Here is a 22199-nt window from a genome sequence, read left to right on the forward strand (position 1 = left end):
GTCATTATCATGCTTTTTAATAAGATGTCTTAATAAATTACACATTACCTCAAAAGTGGAATTAGTCTGCTTTTTCGTCTAATCGATTCTTTTTTCTACGTTTTCAAAATAATAATAATTATAATTGTAATTATAATAATAAAGCTGTTGCACAAGAACAATACTTTAGTTTATTTTTTTTAAAAAATTTTTGATTGGATTTAGCTTAATTTTTTTTTTTTTTTTTTTTTTTTTTTTTTTTTTTTCAAGAATAATAACGGTTAAAAAAATTTTTTCTTCAAGCTTTGAAAACTTTTTAAAAAAGCCTATAATAACAGTAATAATAATAATTTTATGCTAACAATGGAGCATAATTATTACCATTAATGATAATTGTCAGTTAATAAAGTTGAGGAAAGTTGGTAAGGATTAAATAGAACGTGACAAAAATAAAAAAAGAAAATGAAACATCTTAAGAACGCTCCTGACCTTCCCGGCGTCTGTTGCTTGCACATTTAAAAATACTCATAGACTTATTTGTATGTAGAGTACAGAGGTAAAACTAATGCATCCCAACTGAGTCGGCGGTACGTGATGAGAATAATTTTATCGCATCGGTATATGAAGAGGTTAAAGAATAAAAGACGATAAAATTCTTTAGTTGGGTTTTGTCTGGTTGGACGATCTAAATTTTTTCTCTGTTTAGTTCCTCCTCGTTGCTCTCGACTGCTGGCAGTTCTATCGAATCGAATTTCAGCGTTATCGTCACGAATAATCTTCGGAAAATAGATCGCGTATACATCTTTACTCTATATTCTATACATTGATAAATAGGGGGTGGATAAATTGAAGGTGACCTACCAGTACAGTCGGAGTGGAGGGGGTTTTATTTTTAAAAAGATTTTATCCGATAAGGAATGCGCGTATTGTTGATTTTGTAGACCTTATCGGAGTATTGTTGTATTGCAATTGCACTAGTAGTATAGTAACTACTACTGACTACCGACTACTGGTCCGTGGAGAATAGAAACGAATCTCATTCTTTTTTTATAAAAGTTCAACAAAGCGACGTCACGAAAAGTAAATGAGATTGTCTCAAGAGTAATTCAATTTAATCATAAGAGTTGTACCTGTTTTAGTTTAAAGTTTATGTTTGTAAAGAAAATATAAAATTCGCAAAACAAAAGTATACACGCTCGACTGTAATCAGAGGAAGATAAATTAAAGTTAGAATAAAAAACTCACCTTCCCAGAGCCCCGGGTGTTGCTAAGAATAACTCCGGCTGCGTGGATACGATATTCTTTATCCAGTTGTTCATGCTGGCCCTGGATTTTCCTGAAAAAAATGTACTATTGTTTAAAAATTTATATTCAAATTATTTTCGGAGATTTATTGTCCAGCCATTGTGTTGTTAAATTTTTTTTATGTAAAAGGATATTGTGAAACTCGGTGTCGATCATTTTAAATACCCATTGTGCTAAGTGGATTTTAAATTTATTTACTTTTTTTTTGTCAGCATTTACACTGATAGAAGAATTTGTTAGAGAATAATAAACTGGTTCCTTAAAATTTTGTTAAATTACTTTTTAGCAATAAATAAAATAAATTAATTCATCAAAAATTTTAATTTTCTTTAACTCATTTTAATTCAAATCAAATTCTGATAATACATATTTCATTATTGAGCTTAAAATCCAATCTCGTACATTACTAAATAGTTTCTAACTTTCCTTTTCAATTTTCAAGACAATAAATTCATTAAAAAGGATCCATACGTAAGCTCAGGACTTACCAATCATACAAAATAAAATAAAGAGGTACAAGAGAGTAATAAATTCTAACAAGGATTTCAAGTACAACTTTTCTACTTATCATTGAAATAATACACCATTGCATTCAACTAATAGTCTTGCATTATTTCCATATTATAAAGTAAAACAACTCATAAATTTATTTTTGAATTATAATGACCTCACTTTTTAATAATATATATTTAAAATTGATAATCAAACACTCGAAATAGATTATATTTTTATGACGTTTAAGCTAATTGGTGCCAATTTTAATATCCAGTGAATTTTAATAAAATCTGATCCGCTTATAATAAAATGGAGATTAATTATAATGACGATAATTGTTATAATATAGATAGAAATAGAAATTAAATCACAATGATCTTATCAACAGTAGTGATACCGAGTTTTAATTGGATCGACGCGAATCGGCCTTTGATCTTCGAGGCCAGACGTCCATGCGCTTTACGGAGCATTCGAATCAGCAGAATTAAATCGGGAATCGGACATGAACGAGCTGCCAGACATTCAATCTTATTGGAGTCGTGTGTATCGACATAGCCGCAGATTAATACTGAACTTAATAGCGGAAATCTGTGATCCAAAGCTCTGCTGTAATAGCCCCACCCTCGCTGTCTCTATCTCTATCTGTCCCAAGCCCAAGCTCGAGCTCCAGATATATAGCAGCAATATCACGGTTATTTACTTTCACAGTGACAGTTTTTTAGTCCATATAGAAATTTAATCCTTTGATACGCGCAAATCCTTCTTTATGTCTTTGGAATAGACATCGCAAACGTGTCGTAACTTTGGTGATTTACGAATGAAACTTTTGACTAGTTTCTCGGGTTTTATTCCTTCAAAAAGTTATACAGACAATTACCATGAGGATGGAATTTTATTTAAAACAATGCTTGTCCGTATAAAAAGAATTTATTTCAAAAATATATTATAGAATATTAAATATAAAGAAAAATACATTTATTATGTTATAAAAAATTTTTTTTTCAAACTATTTAAAAAATAAAAATTTTTTTAATTTGTTGAAAATATGAGTTAGTGTGAAATATTGTTTTTTTCTGATCGTTATACACGTATTTTGAGTTTATTTTTAATTTGATCAAAATTTTTTGATTTTTAATTTTGATCTGACTATTTTTATTTATTTTATGTTGTCAAAAAAAAAAAAATGAAAGATAATTAAGTTTCCAATGATAATATTTTATCCCAAATAATTGACCCCCAATAGTGACAAAAAAAACACAACAGCTCCAATAAGTCTCATCAATACTTAAAGTTGATTCCAGCGAAAATATAAGGACCGCATAGAGAGCAATATCCATGATTTTCAGCGAGGAAATGTTGTATTATTTTCTACGGATTAAATTTATTTGTCCCTCTTGCCCGACGATATAAAACAGAGAATAGTTTCGTTTACAAGATTTCGCAAAATATACATATACAAATAAAAAGAGGAAGAAAGAGAGAAGCAATTTGCGCTCAAGAGGATGCTGCTTGATGCTTTTCAGTTAGTAGAAGTAAATTTAACTAGTAGCTAAAAGAAAAGTAGAAGCAGAAGTTGAAAAAGAGAACGAACTGGAGAATCAAGAGATACAAGCTCGAATCAACTTGTCATTTATTTCAAGAGTCCAATTTATCTCTAAGTGCTTTTTCATATTACTCGACGGAATTGTCCATAAATCTAACAGTCATTATTTTTTCATCTCAAGTCGGAAAAAGTGAATCAGACTTACGAAATTGCGTGGATTAGTTCTTGTCGCTGCTTTTCTTTTACTTTTACGCTTCCTCCCTCGGCAAGAGCTACCTGCAGTTCTCTTTGGAGGACAGCTAGTTTCCTTCTTTCACCTTCCAGCAGTAAAGAAGTAACCTGCAACAGAAAATTTCTTGGCATTAATTTTGATAAATCAAACTATTTGCAATTATTGTCAATTAATTGAGATAATTTTTTTTTATAATTTTAATCTTTCAATTAATTGATGATCAGTGAAAGTCGAAATCAAAGTTTCTTGAATTCTTATCGCAGCAGATAAAGTAGTGACTATCTTACCCGATAATTACCGTTGTAAGTTAACAGCTAGCTGCTATGCCGACCGAAGCAGCGGCTCATTTTACCGTGCAGCAAAAAAGTAACGCTAGAGTTGGAGCAAAAAGTCAATAACGCTTGTATATCTAGGTAAAATAATAATTAAAATACCCAATCTAAATCCGTTATCCAAAGAATAATTATCAAAGCAAACATTGCGCAATTAATTTTGTTAGATAATTTAATTCAATTATCATATTACTCATTACGTAAATTGAGTCATAATGCAGCATAATACAAAATAGACTATTACATTATGAATAAAATAATTCACACAAGAATTTCCATAAAAACGGTGCTGCGAATAATCCATAATACGAATGAATGAGTTATTCGAAAAATAAATATGTATTCTATTATTCCAACGATGCTGTATAAATATATAAATATAAACAGAATCCCATAACTCGAGTATTTTACACCGTTTATTGCATTACTCACGATTTATTCGCCTCACTTACTTGAAATAAGGAATCGGTTTAGCAAACACAATAAATATTTACTGCAATGAAATATGAGTTTCATTTTTATCATTCTTTATATAAAAATAAAAAAAAAAGCAACTGCTCGGTACATCACCCAATTTAAATGAATATTTATACGCTGACAAAACACTACAAGACATGTGTGTCATATGTGATGTGTTTTAATGATTCTCCGACGAGCGGTCACACTGGTAAATTCACTTTCCTGTTTATGCGATAATCATCTACCCAATGTAGTGATATGTCTACACCGTAATTCACATATGTACGCATGGGCCCGTAAGTGAATTACAAACATAAAATAAAGTTGCAGATGGATTAACTCGGATGTAATACAACTAAACAGAATTACTGAAACTTTTAAAATTTCAGACGGGCAAATAACTTTTACTTCGATATAAATAATTCGAATCACGCGTGATTTTTTCAAAAATATTTCGCCCGTAGAGAATTACGAATAAGTTTCTAACTAGATTCTCGATGCATACAACAAAGCCTAATGTTTTTTTCAACAGTTCTCAAACTTAATGGTCTAGTGACTCTCGTCTCAAGATCAACATGATCATGATTCATGAAGACGAATAATAATAATCCTAACAATGATCATGCTAATGATAATGATCACAACGATGATTATTATCGTAATAACATTATCGTAAAGATAATTATCTCTAAAACGTACTCGTGCCATAATTAACCACCAAATAGGCACGGTTTCCTCAGCGATTAAACTGTTATTACTGGCCGAGTCGTGTATGGATGCGTAGTCGTATACACTCATCGTTCACATAAGTGTATAATCGAGAATAGAGATGTAAATGTAAATGAATTTAATGATGACCAGCAAAGGGTTAGAGCGTGCATATAAATGTTAGATCAAGTGTAATGGTCTAATCATTACGCTGACTGCTGCAGACATTGATTCTCAATCAGTACACATAGTAGTCGGTATCGGTATCGCAACTCCAACTGCTACTGTGATTATTATCATTATTATAATTGTTATTATTATCATTATCATTATCCATTTGCGAACAGCATGTTCCGAATTCTGTTAAAATTCATTTCGACTGGATCCGGATTGCGATTTCCACTTAAGCGCACCGTTCTGTGATGTAAACTACCGAACTGACGCAGTTATTCAATAGCTGGATCAAGGAGTGTGATGTTTTGATGTTTATACCGTGTACCTGATTTATTATTATCTTTGGGTGCCATCCTTCATTGCCAGGATGATTACAGAATGCATAAGTGTGTGTAGCAGTTGTAGTAAATGTAGTTGTTGCTGTTGCTGCTGTTGTTGTTTATGATACGGTAACATCACGCCTACGCTGTGCAATTTGTTTATCTTTGGTCTAATGCTCTTGCGGAACAACTCTTACCATCCAACCTTAGTATGTTTATTATGCTTGCTGTTTAATTATCTTTATTTTATTATTTGCATTAAACTACTTACTACTTATTATGGATTATTCAATGTATTATATTATCATTATCAACCTTGTTCTTTTTTTTACATGGTTAGAATATTGCAAAATTTAAACTATTACAATACTACAGTCGTATCTCATAAAATTTCATGACTTAACTTTTTTAAAAATGGAACCATGTATTGACAAAAAATAATTAAATTGACTCCACATTTTGGATCAAAAATTTTTCTTTACTAAATTATTAAAGAGAGTCGAGCAAAATTAATTTAACTGCACTATTTAAGAACAAAAACTCATCAATAATTTAAAATCGCAGTCTTTAAAAATTGAAAAAAATTAATAATAACTTTGAATTCTATTCTATTATCAATAATTTATATATTAATAACTTCTCCTTAATAAGAATTTCCTCAAGTGTATTCTGTGTAATTTTCTCAGTTTAAAATTTTTTCTCGTCAATCTAATTAATTTTTTTATCATATATGATTTGATTTTCCAAAAAAAGTAAAGTATCGTAATAACAACTCAGATTTTCTTGAACAGAATTTAAAGAAAGTAACAGTATAACATCGTTATTTGGAGTTAAATATAAAAAATGTCCATGTAATGTAATACGAAGACACAAGCAATTAATTTCAGCAACCACAAGTAATCAATCTCAGGCTGAGCGTAAAAAATATGACCTAGCTAAAAAAGTATATGACAGCGAAATGAAGAAACCGCATAATCGCAAAACCATACGAGCAGCCATTAGCAAGATCCCAGCAATTACTTTCGAGGAGATTACGTCATAACGGCTCATCTCTTAACCAGAGTCTTAGACGACCTTCTGGAGCCTGAACTTGAAAACTCTATTTCCAGCTCCAGCTAATGATATAAATCTTATCCTGTCTCTGGTCATGTGCAGCGTACATATGAAGACGATAAAGCTTGTGTTCGCTCATCACGATGAACCATGTACTAACTGGTTACCAATAGCAACACTCTCACTCAATCCGTGGGAACCAGAGTCATGTCTAAGTCTCCAAAAACGATCCGTCAGTTTGATCAAGAGTTCTCAGTTCTCTTACCAGAAAATAACAAACTAAACAATCGTCATTCCTTCAGCTCTTCTTCATTCATTCTCTTATTCTCAAATGTCATTATCTATAAAGTATTGGAAGTGGTTGCGTGGTTGCGGTCTGATGCCGTCGGTTACCTTGCCCTTTAAAGTTTAAACGCAGCTCCGAAGTCTACAAAACTCCCGGACATTGACTCTATCTCACGAACACATTTGCACGTTTACGAAAAATCCCCACACGTTTGAATCTTTTAAAAACGTCTCTCCATTCACATAATCTTGGCTCTTCAACCACTACCGACTACCGACTACTCGACTTGCTCATCTACACGTCATCATTATTATTATTATACATATATATATATATATATATATGGATTACATCCACTAGTGAAATTACACGAGCAGAATATCGACAAGACACTTAAATAATCTCTCTGCCGTCATGTCGTACATAAAATTACCACATGAAAAGATCGGCATTACTTCTGACTCCTGACTAGTACTATCTATACTAGAAATAACCCAAGATTTATTCCAACACGTCAAGTTATTGGCGATAAAAAACCTTATTTCTAATATTTTAACCGTTTCTAAAGAGCTTACACTCTGAGCGATGTAATAGCGACAGATAGTAAAACGTGTACGTTATTTTTATGAAATTTTTAATGCAAAATTATCTATTTGATCGACATTTTTATGATGGTGAAATTGATAGATTATTTTTAATGATTCTTCTAACCGACAAGTTATTGCAAGGATAATTTGAGAAAAAATTTTAGATAATTTAATTTTTAATATAATTTTCTCTATAATTTTTTGTAGTAGTTCTGAATAATTTGTTGCGTTTTTACCATAACATTTGTCCATTAAATTATTGGTAATTGATTCTGTCATCGCAGTATCATTTTCAAAATTCATTTCAAAAGTATCCAAATTATGTATATTGTGATTAAAAATATCGAAAAATCATGGAGCCAAAGTTTTTCAAACATAATTCGTCATTCTTGACAGTTACATAGCTATTGCAGATTGATAGTTTTTATATCAAGTTACCAAAGGATATTTATTTATTTATTTTGTAAACTAATCAATAACTCAATGGAAGATTCAAAAATATTAAACGATAAAAAGGATAAAGTACTTTCAACAAAACTGAAGGAAAGATATTGTTAAAAATTCAAAAGAAAAAAAAAAGAATAATATCTAGAAACAAAATTTTTAAAACATGAGTATTATTTTATCACAAGACTGAATTTATAACATTATAAATCAAAAATTTCAATTTTATCGCTCGAAAGTATAATAAAAATTTTTTATATCTTGTACATTATCTTCACGACTAAAACTAAATTTATTATTATTATTATTATCAGTAATAATAACATCAAAGATAAAGTGTTTGTATGCTAGCCTTTTAAATGATAGAGAACTTTAAAGTGAGACTGGGAAAAAATGATAAATAAATTTATGAACACGAGCTACAATTGATTGTCGATCAGTAAGGCTACTTAAGTTACACTCTCGGGACCACCTTTCACCATTACATGTTGCAAAACAAGAGTGTACTGGATACTGGATTTTGCAAGATCGTGCTCCTCCAAAGTCACTTTAACGGCGGAGGTGGCACTTGCTATCTCAGGAACTAAACCGCTTACGCGATTTATTCATCAACCTGTGTGGTTACTGCCTGCATATACACGCTACAGATTTTATACATATGTAATATATAAAATGTGATATATAACACAAAATATATATAATATAAGACACCAACACCACCCACTGAACTGAAAGACAAGTAACTCAAGACGAGATGAAAGGACGACCGGATTCTCCTACTGACGGGAAGTGTAACGTTTGCAGTACAAGTGCAAATCGGCAATCTCTACTCTATGTGTCTTTCTTTTGGTATACACATGCTACATAAATATATATATATAGATATACTTATAATATGGAATATGTAATCTCTCTTTTCATTCTAGAATCGCCTTCCAGCGAAAGTAGAGCGACTTTACATTCCACCGAAGTTGTTTTGCATACTGCCCTGTATTGATATTTTTCTTCGATACGAGTTCAATATGCTTTCAAATTTATTTATAAGTTTCTATTTTTATCTACATGGGTTTTTTATGTAATCATTGTGATAATATAGATGCAACAAAGTCCATTTATTGACTAGACACAAAAATTTATTCACTGATAAAACTACTAATTCTATCAAAACAAAAAAAAATGCTGCAAAATTTTTTGAATGACAGTGAAATATTGTTCAGAAATTTTTTATTGATTAAATGCGAATAGTAAATTCAATACATCATTAATCATTATAGACAATTCAAGTAAATACGTCATTGTAATTGCAATAAAAAATATTAAGAGTTTAAAATTGAACAAAAAAATTTCTCAATATTTGTTGTTAAAATTTATGAAAAGAAAAAATAATAATGTTAACGTAAATGAAAAACAAATAATAACTGTGAATAATTTTTTATTGATGATTTCTATTTGACGAATTTGTTCCACCTATGTCGGCTAAAATAGAGAGTTGCCGGGTTAAATATGAGTTTGCCCATTCTATTATTTCCTTACTTATATATTTATTTACTCACTTACGAGCAATTTAAATAACTGTCAACAAAATGACATGTCTTCGCGGTAAATGATTAGTATTAGAATTACTCGGATTAAGGATTTTTTTTATTTGTTTTATTAAGAAACGCGTCATTGACATCATTCGAGTGGTTAACGCTGTAGTCATCGTTATCAAGTTTGTCGATCGCTACAAACAAAACCAGTCGTTGCCATTTATGTTTTAATAATAACACCAGTTTGTCCGCGAACCGGCAACCGGTAATCGGTATAGTAACCGGTACTCTATTTAAGTTTGTTTGTTTATGTATTTATTTGGCTTTGTGGTTCTATTTTGAGCGTGCTGGGTGTTACGTCCAACGTCCTGAGAAGAAGCTAGTGTATTGAATTGGGAAATAATACATTATACTACACTATTATTATTTCATAATGTTCAGTTGCGGGATTACTGAAGCTTAGTTTCAATTGTAGATCGGTCATCGCGGAATCTAGTCACGGACCTGTAAGTGCGCACGCGTAGGTTTTCACTTTCGTGTTAATAATTATTCATTTTTATTATAATATTATTATTGTTGTTAGTATTAATGCAGTAATGATAAAAATAATGGCAACGCGTGCGAGAATAAAAGATGTTGCAGCAAACTAAGCCCGACATAAAAGCTCGACTTTTCTTTACTCTTCATGCACGAATTATTTTTTCTCTGATCGCGTGTCCGACGTAATTGCTCTGTTTCTACTTATGCACGGTCTTTTAATACATAACCTATTCATAGCTAAATATCAAGTGACTGATGTACTATTCCAACTCTATAAATACATAACATATATGTCTCTAACATAAATTCACGTAGAAAGTTATTTTTTGCTAAATATACTCGCTGTGTAATTAACAATTAACAGACGCTTATTGCGGACTGAAAACTCTGAGCGGCCTCTAAAATTTCAAACTTATACCCGAGAGAGTCAAAGGAATCTTTTTTAAAATTTTAAAAATTTTTTCTTTGATAAAAATGTCAAACTTTCTTCTATTAAATTTCTACGCAAAAAATTGTCTCTTTACAGTTATTGAATTATAAGTTATCATTCATTAATTAATGTATTTAACTGTTAACAGTTTATTAATTAAAAAATAAAAGAGACCGTCACTATAAAAACATTTATTCGTGCCGATTAATTAAAAAATTTATTAAAAAAAAAAATATTTTTTTTTCCGGTGAAGAAAAATGTTTTAAATCAACAATTATAAATATTCTATTTATGATTTAAATTTTTGACATTTTAAACAAATTAAATTTCTTTAAAAAAATTTTTTCTATTCAATTTTTTGATAAAATATTTGCAAATCATTTTTCCATCAATCATTGAAAAAAATTATGTTATTATTATTTCAATATTACTCGCATCTGTCACAGTGACAAGTTTATTATTAATGGAAATAATAATGACAATTGAGGTAATGATGATGATAATGATGATTAAGATGAATATAAATACGAAAAAATGACTGTCGAAAAGAAAGGGAGATTAATATGATAAATAATCCCCATTTTTCGCGTACAACTGAATAAGTAAGTAAGTAAGTAAGCAAGTAAGAGTAGCAAAATATAATACTGGAACCTACTTTCTTCGATTAATTCGATTTCAGAGGAGACGGTAGAGTCAGTACCAAGTGGATTTCTCATTCTAGGTCATAAGTCTCGAACGAGTGAAGAGTAAAGAGTATAAGAATACTCTTTGCTGTAGGTATAAGTACTTATATACTATACAGCTAATAGTGAGTCTACACGGCTGAGAAGTTGAGTTGGCTTGACTCGGTGTAAGTATTATACTGAGTGTAAAGATACATTGGCCCACTAACGACGACACTAGATACACGTATGCATGTATATGTAGATGTATAAGCAGACGAGACCAGGTGCATATCTACAGAGTGACCGTTGGCCTCTCATATAACCCGAGACCACTTCACCGGCCGTTCCTGTATGAATGAATAACCGCTAAGGTTATATCCCATTCAGACAGGTGCTATATATACGCTAACTGATGTATAAACTGATCTACTACTTGTAATATTTTGCTACTTCCTCGGATTTTATTTAACTACTCGCATATTTTCATATTAACGCAGATGAAATCTCTTCAACCTAAAATAGCGTTTATTATTAAGTTACGGAAATGCCGAGGTAATTTCTAAGGCTTTCTCTCATTGTGAAACTGCTAAATGGTATTTGATTCACCGAGCCTTTGATCCACCGTATGGTATGTTTTCATAGGTTCACGATATGAAGTTTATTTTAGAAACTACGGCGATAATTTGCAGCCAGTATAAATTCAAAGTTGAACTTGATAAGAAATATTTGTCTAATTAATTTATACATTTTTTAAATTTAAATTTTAGGAAGTAATAAAAAAATTGATAATTAAATTTTTCTTGGATGATCTTGAAATTTTATCGGAGAATGTCAAAATCAAATTATAATTGTAGGGTCAAATTGTAATTGTGGGTTCATTACCGAAAATATCGAAGAAGTTTTAAATTTTTCGTTAAAGTTAACCTTTTTTTCATTTTAACAGTTGGATGAACTTCGTTATCAGTTATTATCAATAATATTGAAGAGCATTGATTGATGCTACCCAGGCGAGACGGCTGTCAGGTTCAATAACTCCGACGAAATAAAAAAATAAACTTTTATTTAAAACGTAGGTATTAAATGTGAATGTGCATTGTGTTAAAAGTTAAAAATGTGCGGTGAAATGACGATGAACGGGCTGTCTGAATAGTAACGTGGATCGTGGATAGAGATCGGAGCAGAGATTGAGGAGAGACACGTGGGCGTTTTTCTGGCCGAACCCTGGGGCTCAATATCCTAGGTTATGAGAGTACCACAAACTGTATAAATATATAAATATATGGACGGCAAAACGGCAAATGTACAATAAACATATCGATAAGAAACTAAAGAAACGGTCGCTCACTTCAAGCTGGACGCCAAAGAGATCTCTCGACCTCCCTGGTCTCTGCAGCTCTTGCATCTGGTTCTCCCGTTCCACCAGACCCATCTTGTGGTATCTGAAAACATTTATTTCAAATCATCAATCATTAATATGCCATTTGAAATGTTAATAATTTATGTAATCAAGGAAATAAAATAAATTTTGCATCCAGTAAATTTACGTAATGATTTGTTTTTCTTTTTCAGCTAAATTTATTATTATCAGAAATGTCTTGGACTGAATTTGTGTCTTTTCACAATCTTATATATTTTTTGGTTAGTTAATTTTTTATTGTAATTTTTTTGAAGCGATTTTGAATGATTTTATAAATTTTATTTCATTTTTCTATAAAATTCTTAATAATTAATCCTAAAATAGAACAATTAATATTAAAATTAATTTAAAAAGTACCCTCACTAAGTATATTGTAATTAAAAATATTTTTAAAAAATCATTCAACCAGTTCTTTTATCCATAACTCGTAATTCTCAGCAATCACATAGTAACTGAAGATTGTTAGTTATAATAAATAACTAAGCAGTGACATGCAACGTACAAAAGTACTCTATTTAAACAAAACAAAATCTGTTTCTCGTCGGATGTGCCTCGTCGTAATGTATAACGGTGAGCCGCGGAATACCGTGCACCGACAATATTTAACTTAATGTCTGCAAGAGTATTTAACCAAGTCGAGGTTATGCACATGCATTGTCTGAAGATCGTATGTACTCATTGTTGTCCTAGGGCATCTCCTTTCGCTGGCTGGGTCCTCTATTCTCTGAGTTGCGGATCCTACTGTTGTAACCTTGTTGGGTTTCCCACCAAAGCTATTTAACTACTGAGACGCTCGCTTCTTAACCTGAGATCTAAGATCTCCTCTATTGTTTAGTAAGGTCAATTAATTTTATTTAATTAATTAATTATGGATATTATCTAACGTCTTTTATTATTATGTGGCGCTAAAAAGTAAAAATCACTATCGAAAGTGCTAATTTGAATATTTTCTAAAAGATATTTTGTGTTACTATTAAAAAATTACTTTTCATTTATAGGCAAAAAATTAAACTTTTTTATAAAAAATCAATTTAAAAAAAAACTCTTTTTTAATTAATTTTGAAAGAAAAAAATTAATTTTCGCCAATTTTAAAATTGAATTTATAAAAAAACATTTTATTAATCATTTTGAAGAGCTTCATCTTATGATTTAAGTAGAAAAAATTTTTAAATAAAAAATTTTTCTTGATTTAAATAAATTTTAATTTACTAAAGAATTTTTAATCTTCATTAAAGAAAATAAAATTCTTTAAAAAAATTTTCTTAACTCAAGAATTTATTCTTAAATCAAGTTAATTATAAAATGCATCAGAGAGCGAATAAACGAAGTGAGTAAAAATGATCAACTAATTATTTCTAATGAATCGTTAGAATTACGACATCTCAGCGCAGCGTAAGACCAGAGTAGAGTAACTAGGAATAGTATACAGGTAAGACGCAGCGAGTTTTTGTCCTCATCAGACTTTGATAAACAACCCCGCGGTGTCAATGTCGTCTTCTTCTTCTCGTCCTCATCCTCATCCTTATACATATACCTAACCTATAAGACCTTATACTTTATATGCTCCTCGGAGACTTGACAAACGAGATCCTGGAAGCCACCAACCAGCCCGATGAGCTTGTATGAATTTATTTCCGTCTTCAATTTAAAATATATTTATATATATGTATATGAACATAAAGAAGACGAAAAAATAAACTCTCAACATCTCGATCCGTATTCTCAAATCACGAGCAAGACATTAATCTACAAGAGTAATTGCCCGTTTCCCTTCCCACGTTAGTCATTCGGCCGACAATAATTTGCATTCGGAAGTCGATACTGCGGTGTTGTGCCGGTGCCTACTCGGTACCCGGAGCCACTCGCGAACTATTCACTGTATACCTTTATTTAAACAACTGTCTGCACTGGCTTTACTCTTTCTTCTTTGCCAATGATTTATGTTTCAGAGTTTTACCCTAAACTGCAAGAAAATTCACGCTCACGATACTCATTATGTTTTTTCACAACCCTTTATTTATTAATCGATTATGTCATTTTTTTTTCGTGGATATTGATTTTGTAAACTTGTGGGAATATTCGATTTCATTTGTACACAGAAAAAAAGTGATTATTGAGACAGAAAAAATAATTAACTTGATTCAAGAATTTTTTCTTGAATCAAATTAATTTTTTTCTCAATCTATATATCTTTAATAACGATAATTCTGATGGAAAAAAATTAAATTTGCTTGCTTCAATAAAAATTTTACTTGAGCCAAGACTGTTTTAATTTTCTTAAATTAAATAAAATTTTTTCCTAAAGAAAAATATTAAAAAAATTTTCAAATTTTTGTGATGAAAATCATCAAATTTCAATTATATAAAGTTTATAATTAAAGAATATGTTTTATTAAAAAAAAGATACTCAGTAAAAAATTAATAGTCTCCAGTGTATTGTAAATTATTAGTATCACGCATAAAATTTAAAATCAACCGTTTAAATCTTGTAATTAATTGATATTTTATTTTGAAGCCAACTACTGAATAAATAAAAATCCTAATACCTGAATATTCTAATTTTTGCTGTGAAAAATGTCAAAATATAAAAGTAGTGATAAATCATGCCAGCAAATTTTTTCGCCAATCCCATTCCCATCATGATCCTGACTATCTCATCAAACTCCACTAGTCTCATATTACTATTAATAACAAAATACTTGATCATTTAGAAATAAATATAAACAGCCAGATTAAAAATAGCGTAAGATAATAAGAAGGAGAAGAGGAAGAAAGCTAACGAATTAAAATCTTCGGGGGCGAGTATAGCTTGGTAACGGGACCGAGATACGGATCATTAACGCGCTACCAAGATCCACCATCCACCATCGACCATACAATATAACATAGGTTACCACATTAGACTCTTACAGTATTATATACTCTTGGTCTATTACTTACACTCGAGAGTAAGAGCTACCTACGCGTTACGTCTGCTCGTGATCTCGCGTGTGAGGCTCACTCTCCTCGTGGATCTTCTGTTCTACGTACCGAGCACCTCGGCATGCCTCTGAACCACTAATGTTAAAATTAACGTTAATGCAAACCTGAGCGAGGCTACGATCGCAATTGGATAGCGCGGTTAATCCGTGATTCCACCTAGTGAAGCTCCGACGATCGCGAACGACCGCCGCGGATATAATATCTATCCACCTAAGGAGAGTAGAGAGGTTCTTTAGACTCATCAGCAGTTTCTAATCTTAGCATTTATCATTGTAAATTTATATAAAATAATAATAATAAATAATGATAAGATGATTACGGACTTACAAGTCATCTTCATTATTATAAACTTGCAATTGTAGAAACCCTCACTTTCACATTTTTTTAACATTTACTTTTAAATTATAAACGCTTTCCTGATATATCAGCACAAAGTCAGCGCAAAATGATCAATTGCAATTATCATTATCGTTATTAATGTTTTGCTAATTTTTATTTTATTATTAAATGCTTCTTGATTTGTTGTACATTTGTGTAAATTTATGAATAGCTTTGTTCGCAACAGTTGTATAGTAACTAAACAAGCAATAAGGCGCATATCGTTTAATATTATGGGACATATTGTATCGATAACTTCTTAATGGTTATTTCATTTTGGTTGCCGAGGATAACTACCGATAAAGAGACCCACTTCAAGGACTCTGATTGTGCCCGGTTAAATCTGAGCAGCTTCTACTCAGGAAAAATTTACGAGTCACTATTAAGATTACTATTACTATTATGTACACTCTACATAATATAATACTAATACAAGTTATGCGTATTACATTGAGTAATCGGTTTATTATGCTGAAATTTCAGTACCGGTTTCTATGTAATTATTATTTTAATAAATTTTAATCGTTGATTATTTTTCATGCCTACTTCTCGATAGTTAGGCGTTTATTAATCAGAATAATGTTTCTTGATTTTGTTCCGTGTTTCAAGTAGGCAAATATTTTTAAATTATTACGACTTAATTTTAAATTTTTTAATTTCTATAAATTTGATATTTTTTACTCCAAAATTTTTTTTTAATAATTCATTTGTAAGTAATTAGAAATTTTGATTGTAAGTAAAAAAATAGATATTATTAATTTTAGCTTTATTATACAAAAATTAATTAATTTCTTTTAGATTAAATTCGCTTGCTCTATCTAATCAACCGATTTATTAAATTAATAAATGGAAAAATAATATTTTACACATGATAGCAATTATATTTTCAGAGTATAATTTTTTTTCTAGAGTAATAAGAATCGATTCAAAGATTTTTATCAGAGATTCTGATAAAACTTTTCGTATTTAAAATTTTTTATTGAATTAAAATGAATTTAATAAGCCTGGGATAAAGTTGAGTGTTAGATAATTTAAAAATAATTTCATAATCCTCGAGCCTCGATTCTTCGGTGTTTAAAATAATTAACTGTTGAATTAAAGAATTATCCAATTATTAAATTATTTAATTAACAAGCGAAAGAAGGAGGTAAAAAATAATTAAAGTAATAAGTTTATTTATAAATGTTATTTATAGCCCTAGTTCTAACTCTAGAGTCTTGACAATAATACAACTATAATAATATATCAGCAAAAAAAATCTAGTGTCATTATATTTCATATTACATAAGCAGGCGCCTGCGTGTGTCGCAGCACGGTATAGCAACCTCTACTCATATCAGCAAAGCCACTCTTACACTTCTAGATCTAACTCCGTACATATTTGGTTCTCATATCACCTCCGCACACGGTTTTCTATCCCTTCATACATCACACGTATTTTTAATACCATACGAGCTCGAGGATGAGGACGAGGACGAGAATGGGAATGGGGAGTGTAACGAGCTTTGCAAATCAACCACTTTAGTACTTTGAGTTGAGTATTAGTTCTAAGATCTTAACATATATGCACACGACGATCAACCCCTTTGACTTGTCGCGTTCCATGAATTCGCTTGCTTGCATTTACTTTATTATTCACCTTCATGCCCATATATGAACATATAACATACACGGAGCGTTCGTTCATTAATATACCTATACATTTGTTCAAACTATAGACTTCAGTACAATTAACTGCACGATACAGGAAAATATAAAGCCAAGTAATCACTCGGACTGACGGTATACGGCATTAATTAGTATTAAAATCTTAACGTTGAAACAATTTATATCGCGATTTAATCGGTTCTATAAATTTAATATATCATTCTTTATCGTTCGTAATTTATTTTATTTTTTTATTTTGTAAGAATAGTGGAAAATTTCTAAAAAATTGACTTTGAGCAAAAACTTAACAATAAAGTGACAAATTAGTGTCAATCTTGACATGGTCTCGCATTAGTCGGTAAATGAAACAATTCGCTCCACTTGATTAACGTCTGGGTCAAGCTATATGGTTTAGGAGCTGATCTCACAACCTACTTATATCGATACGCATCATACGGAGACAGACGATGATGCTATTTATTTAATCGATGTGACTGACGCCCTTTATTTATTTAATTAGTTTAATCATCTAATTTCCTGGCGATTAAATAAAGTTTTGTTGAAAAAAGTTTTAGTTATGAGCTGAATGGAAGTTATTATTAATTTACAAATTTAATAAATCCGAGGTTTTAATTATAATATTAAAATCAATTATCGGTACAATCTGGAACCGCAAACCATATTCTTAATCCGTCCATTTTCCATCACCGATTAAAATTCGATATATCCATTTAATGAACCATATATATGTATATATTGATGAAAAATCGTTATGTATAATAAATATGTACTGTCATTTACAAGTGATTTAATTAATTAAAACAAATAGAATAATGTATTATGATGTAACAAGTATTAGATTGTATTACATCATTCTTAATTAATTTAGTTATGTCATTATATTGAAAATTGGGACTGATAATCTAGACATTTTTATACCATGCGGTATAATTATTAATTCATAATTAATACGTTATTTCATATTGCATTAAAAATTGAATATTGTTGATTGATAAAATGAATTATAAATAAATTAATTAAAAATTAAATTAAATAATTTTTTTTAGTCAATGAGCTTATCATTATTAATTTTCTAAAAATATCATTTAGTGTCTTATCACTCGCGCTAACAAGCTCAACAATAACTCTCGGATGTAAGTCATAATGAGAAAAAAAATTGATGACCTAATATTTTATAATACACCATTAGATTATACGCAAAATCTCAATATTTTCCCGCTTCTTTTTATAATAATATAATTTAAAATATTTTATTATAAAAAGAAAGGCTGGCATGAGATCAGTTTACACGAGGGTTAAAAGAGTCGTGGGTGGCTCATTTCAGCTGCGCAACTCGCGGCTCGAGAATCGATCAGAGTCTACCGGTGATCGCTCGAAATCTCGCGTGTTCAACCGTTTGCGTGGGCGTATCATCCACACACTCACACCAGTTCATCCATATCCATACACATATATGTATACACATAAACATACATAAACATAGACAGTCATATAGATATAGATATAGATATAGATATAGATGCATGGAAGGCAGATTGTCAGCGTTAACGTCGCCGTCGGATGGGCCTGTACGGTAGGCGGCAGACATCGGGTGTGTAGCTCTACATCACGAAGGGTATACATACATGCATTCATAAATCCATCAATGTATAAGTGTATAAGTACATCGAATACTGACACAGACCCTCGTATATAAAATCATTAGTAGTAGTTTGGTAGGAAGGAAGTTTTCTATCGATCGCAGCAGTGTTTTGAGGTCAGGGCGCTGCGCCAGCACTGCGGGGACCGGTGGTAGCTAATCCTACGGACCGGAAACCGGCAACCGGCCTATACCTATACTAGTGGTGTTGACGGCACCCTTACAAGCAAACTTAAACTATATTTTCCAAATAATCTTACTGCGGAATGAAATAGAATTCCTAAGACGCATATTCTCATCCGTTTTCTTCTTCTTCTTCTTCTTCTTCTTCTTCTTCCTTTCTTCTTCTTGCAGGGCATGATAATGATAATGATAAAGTATACGAGGATGTATGTTGACAACTCTGGAGAAGAGCGATTATTTAGACGGTTGAATCTCTTCCGCAATGCAGTCGCGGGTTCAACCGCGAATGAAAATATTTTTGGTTATAATGACAGGGTAGAGAGAAGAAAAAAAAAGTTGGCGGAAGCTCATAAAAATCCAACCGGAATCAAGGTCTTTGTTGCTCTGATACAATCGAGCTCGATATTTTTATCGGATTTTCTCTACAGAGTCGAGCTGGTGTTGCTTTGTATCCTTTTATTTTTTGTTATTGTTATTGTTCTTTTGATTATTTTTCTCGGTGGAGAGCGCGAAGCAGGTGGGCGTCATACCTTGCGGCTGTTACGGCTGCACGCGGTGGCCTGTACCGCAAAACCTCAAGCTTAAAGTGACAGGTTGAATTATCGTATCGAGCGAAAAAAGTAAGTGTATGAATAAAAATAATGGACTTCTGTCGATATGTTTGTTAATATCTGTCCAGAGATTGACAGAAATTTTGACAAAGGGCAGTTATAATCGTACAAAATCAAATTTTTGCGGATTTTTTTGTATGTCTACTTTCAAAATAATACAAACTGTTTAGTCTGCAATACTGTTTAATAAATTCAATTTTAAAAAATTACTCAAGAAATTAATTACTTTTCCTGATTGTAATTCTTGTCGTACATTAGTAATGCAATAAATAATAAAATTCTCCCTGTGTACCAGGAAGTAGTTATAGACGACAAGGGTGATGGGCGATGGGTAGAAAGGTTAGAGCTTTGTCAGCAGTAATGTTTTTTTTTTTTTTTTTTTTAAATGTTTAAGTACGGCTAATGGATTTTTTAAGTACATGGGTTGAAATAAAAAATAGGTTCAATACCGTGATAATTTAAAGTCCAAGCGGTATAGACACAGGCTAGCTTGGAGTCTATAAATAAACAACTATTTTAGTTGTAGGCCGTTAATACTTAATGATTAATGATTGACGTAGTGTTTGCATTAGGTTTCAGCGCTATCATCAGTTGGAGACAGCGGTAGTGACACAACATAACAGGTAGTATATTAAAATAATATATATAATATAATGCCCGCGCCAGGTTGTAACACGTGGTGGGTAGTGTAAAATAAAAAGCCACGTAGCCGCAATTATTGTTCGTGCAGTAGCAGATATAACAGCGCTGCTAACGTAAAACATAAAAGCAAAAAGTAAACTCCTTTTCTGCGAACACACAAGTGCTATCGGTGATGGCAAATATGTGATAACGCTGTTTCTAGGAACAACACACAACACCAGCGTAGATGTAGCTCTGTTTTTTAATCGAGCAAATAACAGAAAGTCTTGCATACTTTAATAGAAAAATAAAGAGCCTTGGAACACGAACCTTCATTTGTCGATACAATTATTCTTATTATAATATCTTTAATGCATTTACATTGTTAACAGTAATAACTGATGGCTGTTCGTTGATGCCTGCTGACTGCTGACTTCACTTCTGACTACTGACGTGTACGTGTCCCTCTTTTTTAACAATAAATTTTTATCTCTAATCGATATTTTTCCTGGTATTCTTTTTGCAACCATTTTTCTTCAAGCTTGTTATTTAGTTTATTTATTTATTTATTATATGTATACCGCTTTTAAATTTACCTTGTATTTTTTTAAGGGTTGTAACTTTTATGTGGTTGAAAAAAAAAAAAAAAAAAAACAGCACATTGCGTTGATGAAAAGCATAATTAATTAATGCAATGTAAACACATCATTAAATTGGTGTGAAAAATGTAAAAATTTCTCTAGTATTATAAATTTATAAATTTTCGAATAATTTAAATTTAAATGTTTTATAAATGATTAAAAAACTTTAATGCTTTAAAATTTTGTTTAGAAAATAAATTATTGATGTATTTACGACAAAAAAAAAATTTTATTTTCATGTTTTAAAATTACCTTTTATTACACCCACGTCCATAAAAAAAAGGTTTTCTCTTAAAAAAATAAACAAGCAATAAAACCGTCGACTAGCATGCATTAAAATCCGCAAAGGACAAAGTCATAAGATCATAACTCGTATAGATTTAACACGATAATACTCGAGTTTGAGAAATTATACTCCGTAAGCTAGGGGAGTTTTTTAAAACCAGGGGGTGAAATAATATTACAACACACATTTGTATGTACCTATATGAGTATAATAATATAGCGTGAGTTCCATGAAAGGGCCTCGACTTTTCGATCGCTTTCTAATGTCTCGCAACGTCATGAGTTAAGGGAAGCGAATAAAAGTACTTTTATTCATAACAGTGTAGAACCTTAGCTTTAGCTTGCAGTACTTAACTCAATATATAGATATGTAGGTATAGTTAGGGGTACTCACGCACTCGGCAAGCCCGGAAGAGCTTTTACGGACCGCTCGTCAAAAAATGCGGGCCCATTTGGATGGAGGTAAATACCTAATATTTCGTGACTGTACTCTCGACTCACCACCAAGTCAAGGTATATGTATGGTATGTAATATATAATACAGTATAGATGCAAATGTAAAGGTAGAGGCCGAGCTTACCGCGATACCAGAAGGATAGGAGTCAAGGCAGTAGAATCCACGAGGGGAGCTTTTGGCTTATCGATTCGCTCGGCAAGTCACGCCAAGTACAAACCACCACACAACTTTCAAC

General features: G+C 31.3%; 1 protein-coding gene across 1 annotated transcript in view; it reads right to left on the reverse strand.

Moving 5' to 3' along the window:
- Positions 1-273: 273 nt before the first annotated feature.
- The window catches only part of LOC141531157 (uncharacterized), a 38176-nt gene continuing 16250 nt past the window's right edge, over positions 274-22199 (reverse strand). The window contains exons 2-4 of the mRNA XM_074248713.1: positions 12427-12520; positions 3528-3661; positions 274-1315 (exon numbers count right to left, since the gene is read on the reverse strand). Coding sequence (XP_074104814.1) covers positions 1207-1315; positions 3528-3661; positions 12427-12510 — 327 coding nt within the window. The 5' untranslated portion in view covers positions 12511-12520 and the 3' untranslated portion in view covers positions 274-1206. The remainder of the gene's footprint in view (positions 1316-3527; positions 3662-12426; positions 12521-22199) is intronic.

Source organism: Cotesia typhae, unplaced genomic scaffold (assembly GCF_013202065.1).
Source record: "Cotesia typhae breed Kobodo isofemale line unplaced genomic scaffold, CoteBio_Ctyphae contig_5, whole genome shotgun sequence".
NCBI classification, from domain to species: Eukaryota; Metazoa; Arthropoda; class Insecta; order Hymenoptera; family Braconidae; genus Cotesia; species Cotesia typhae.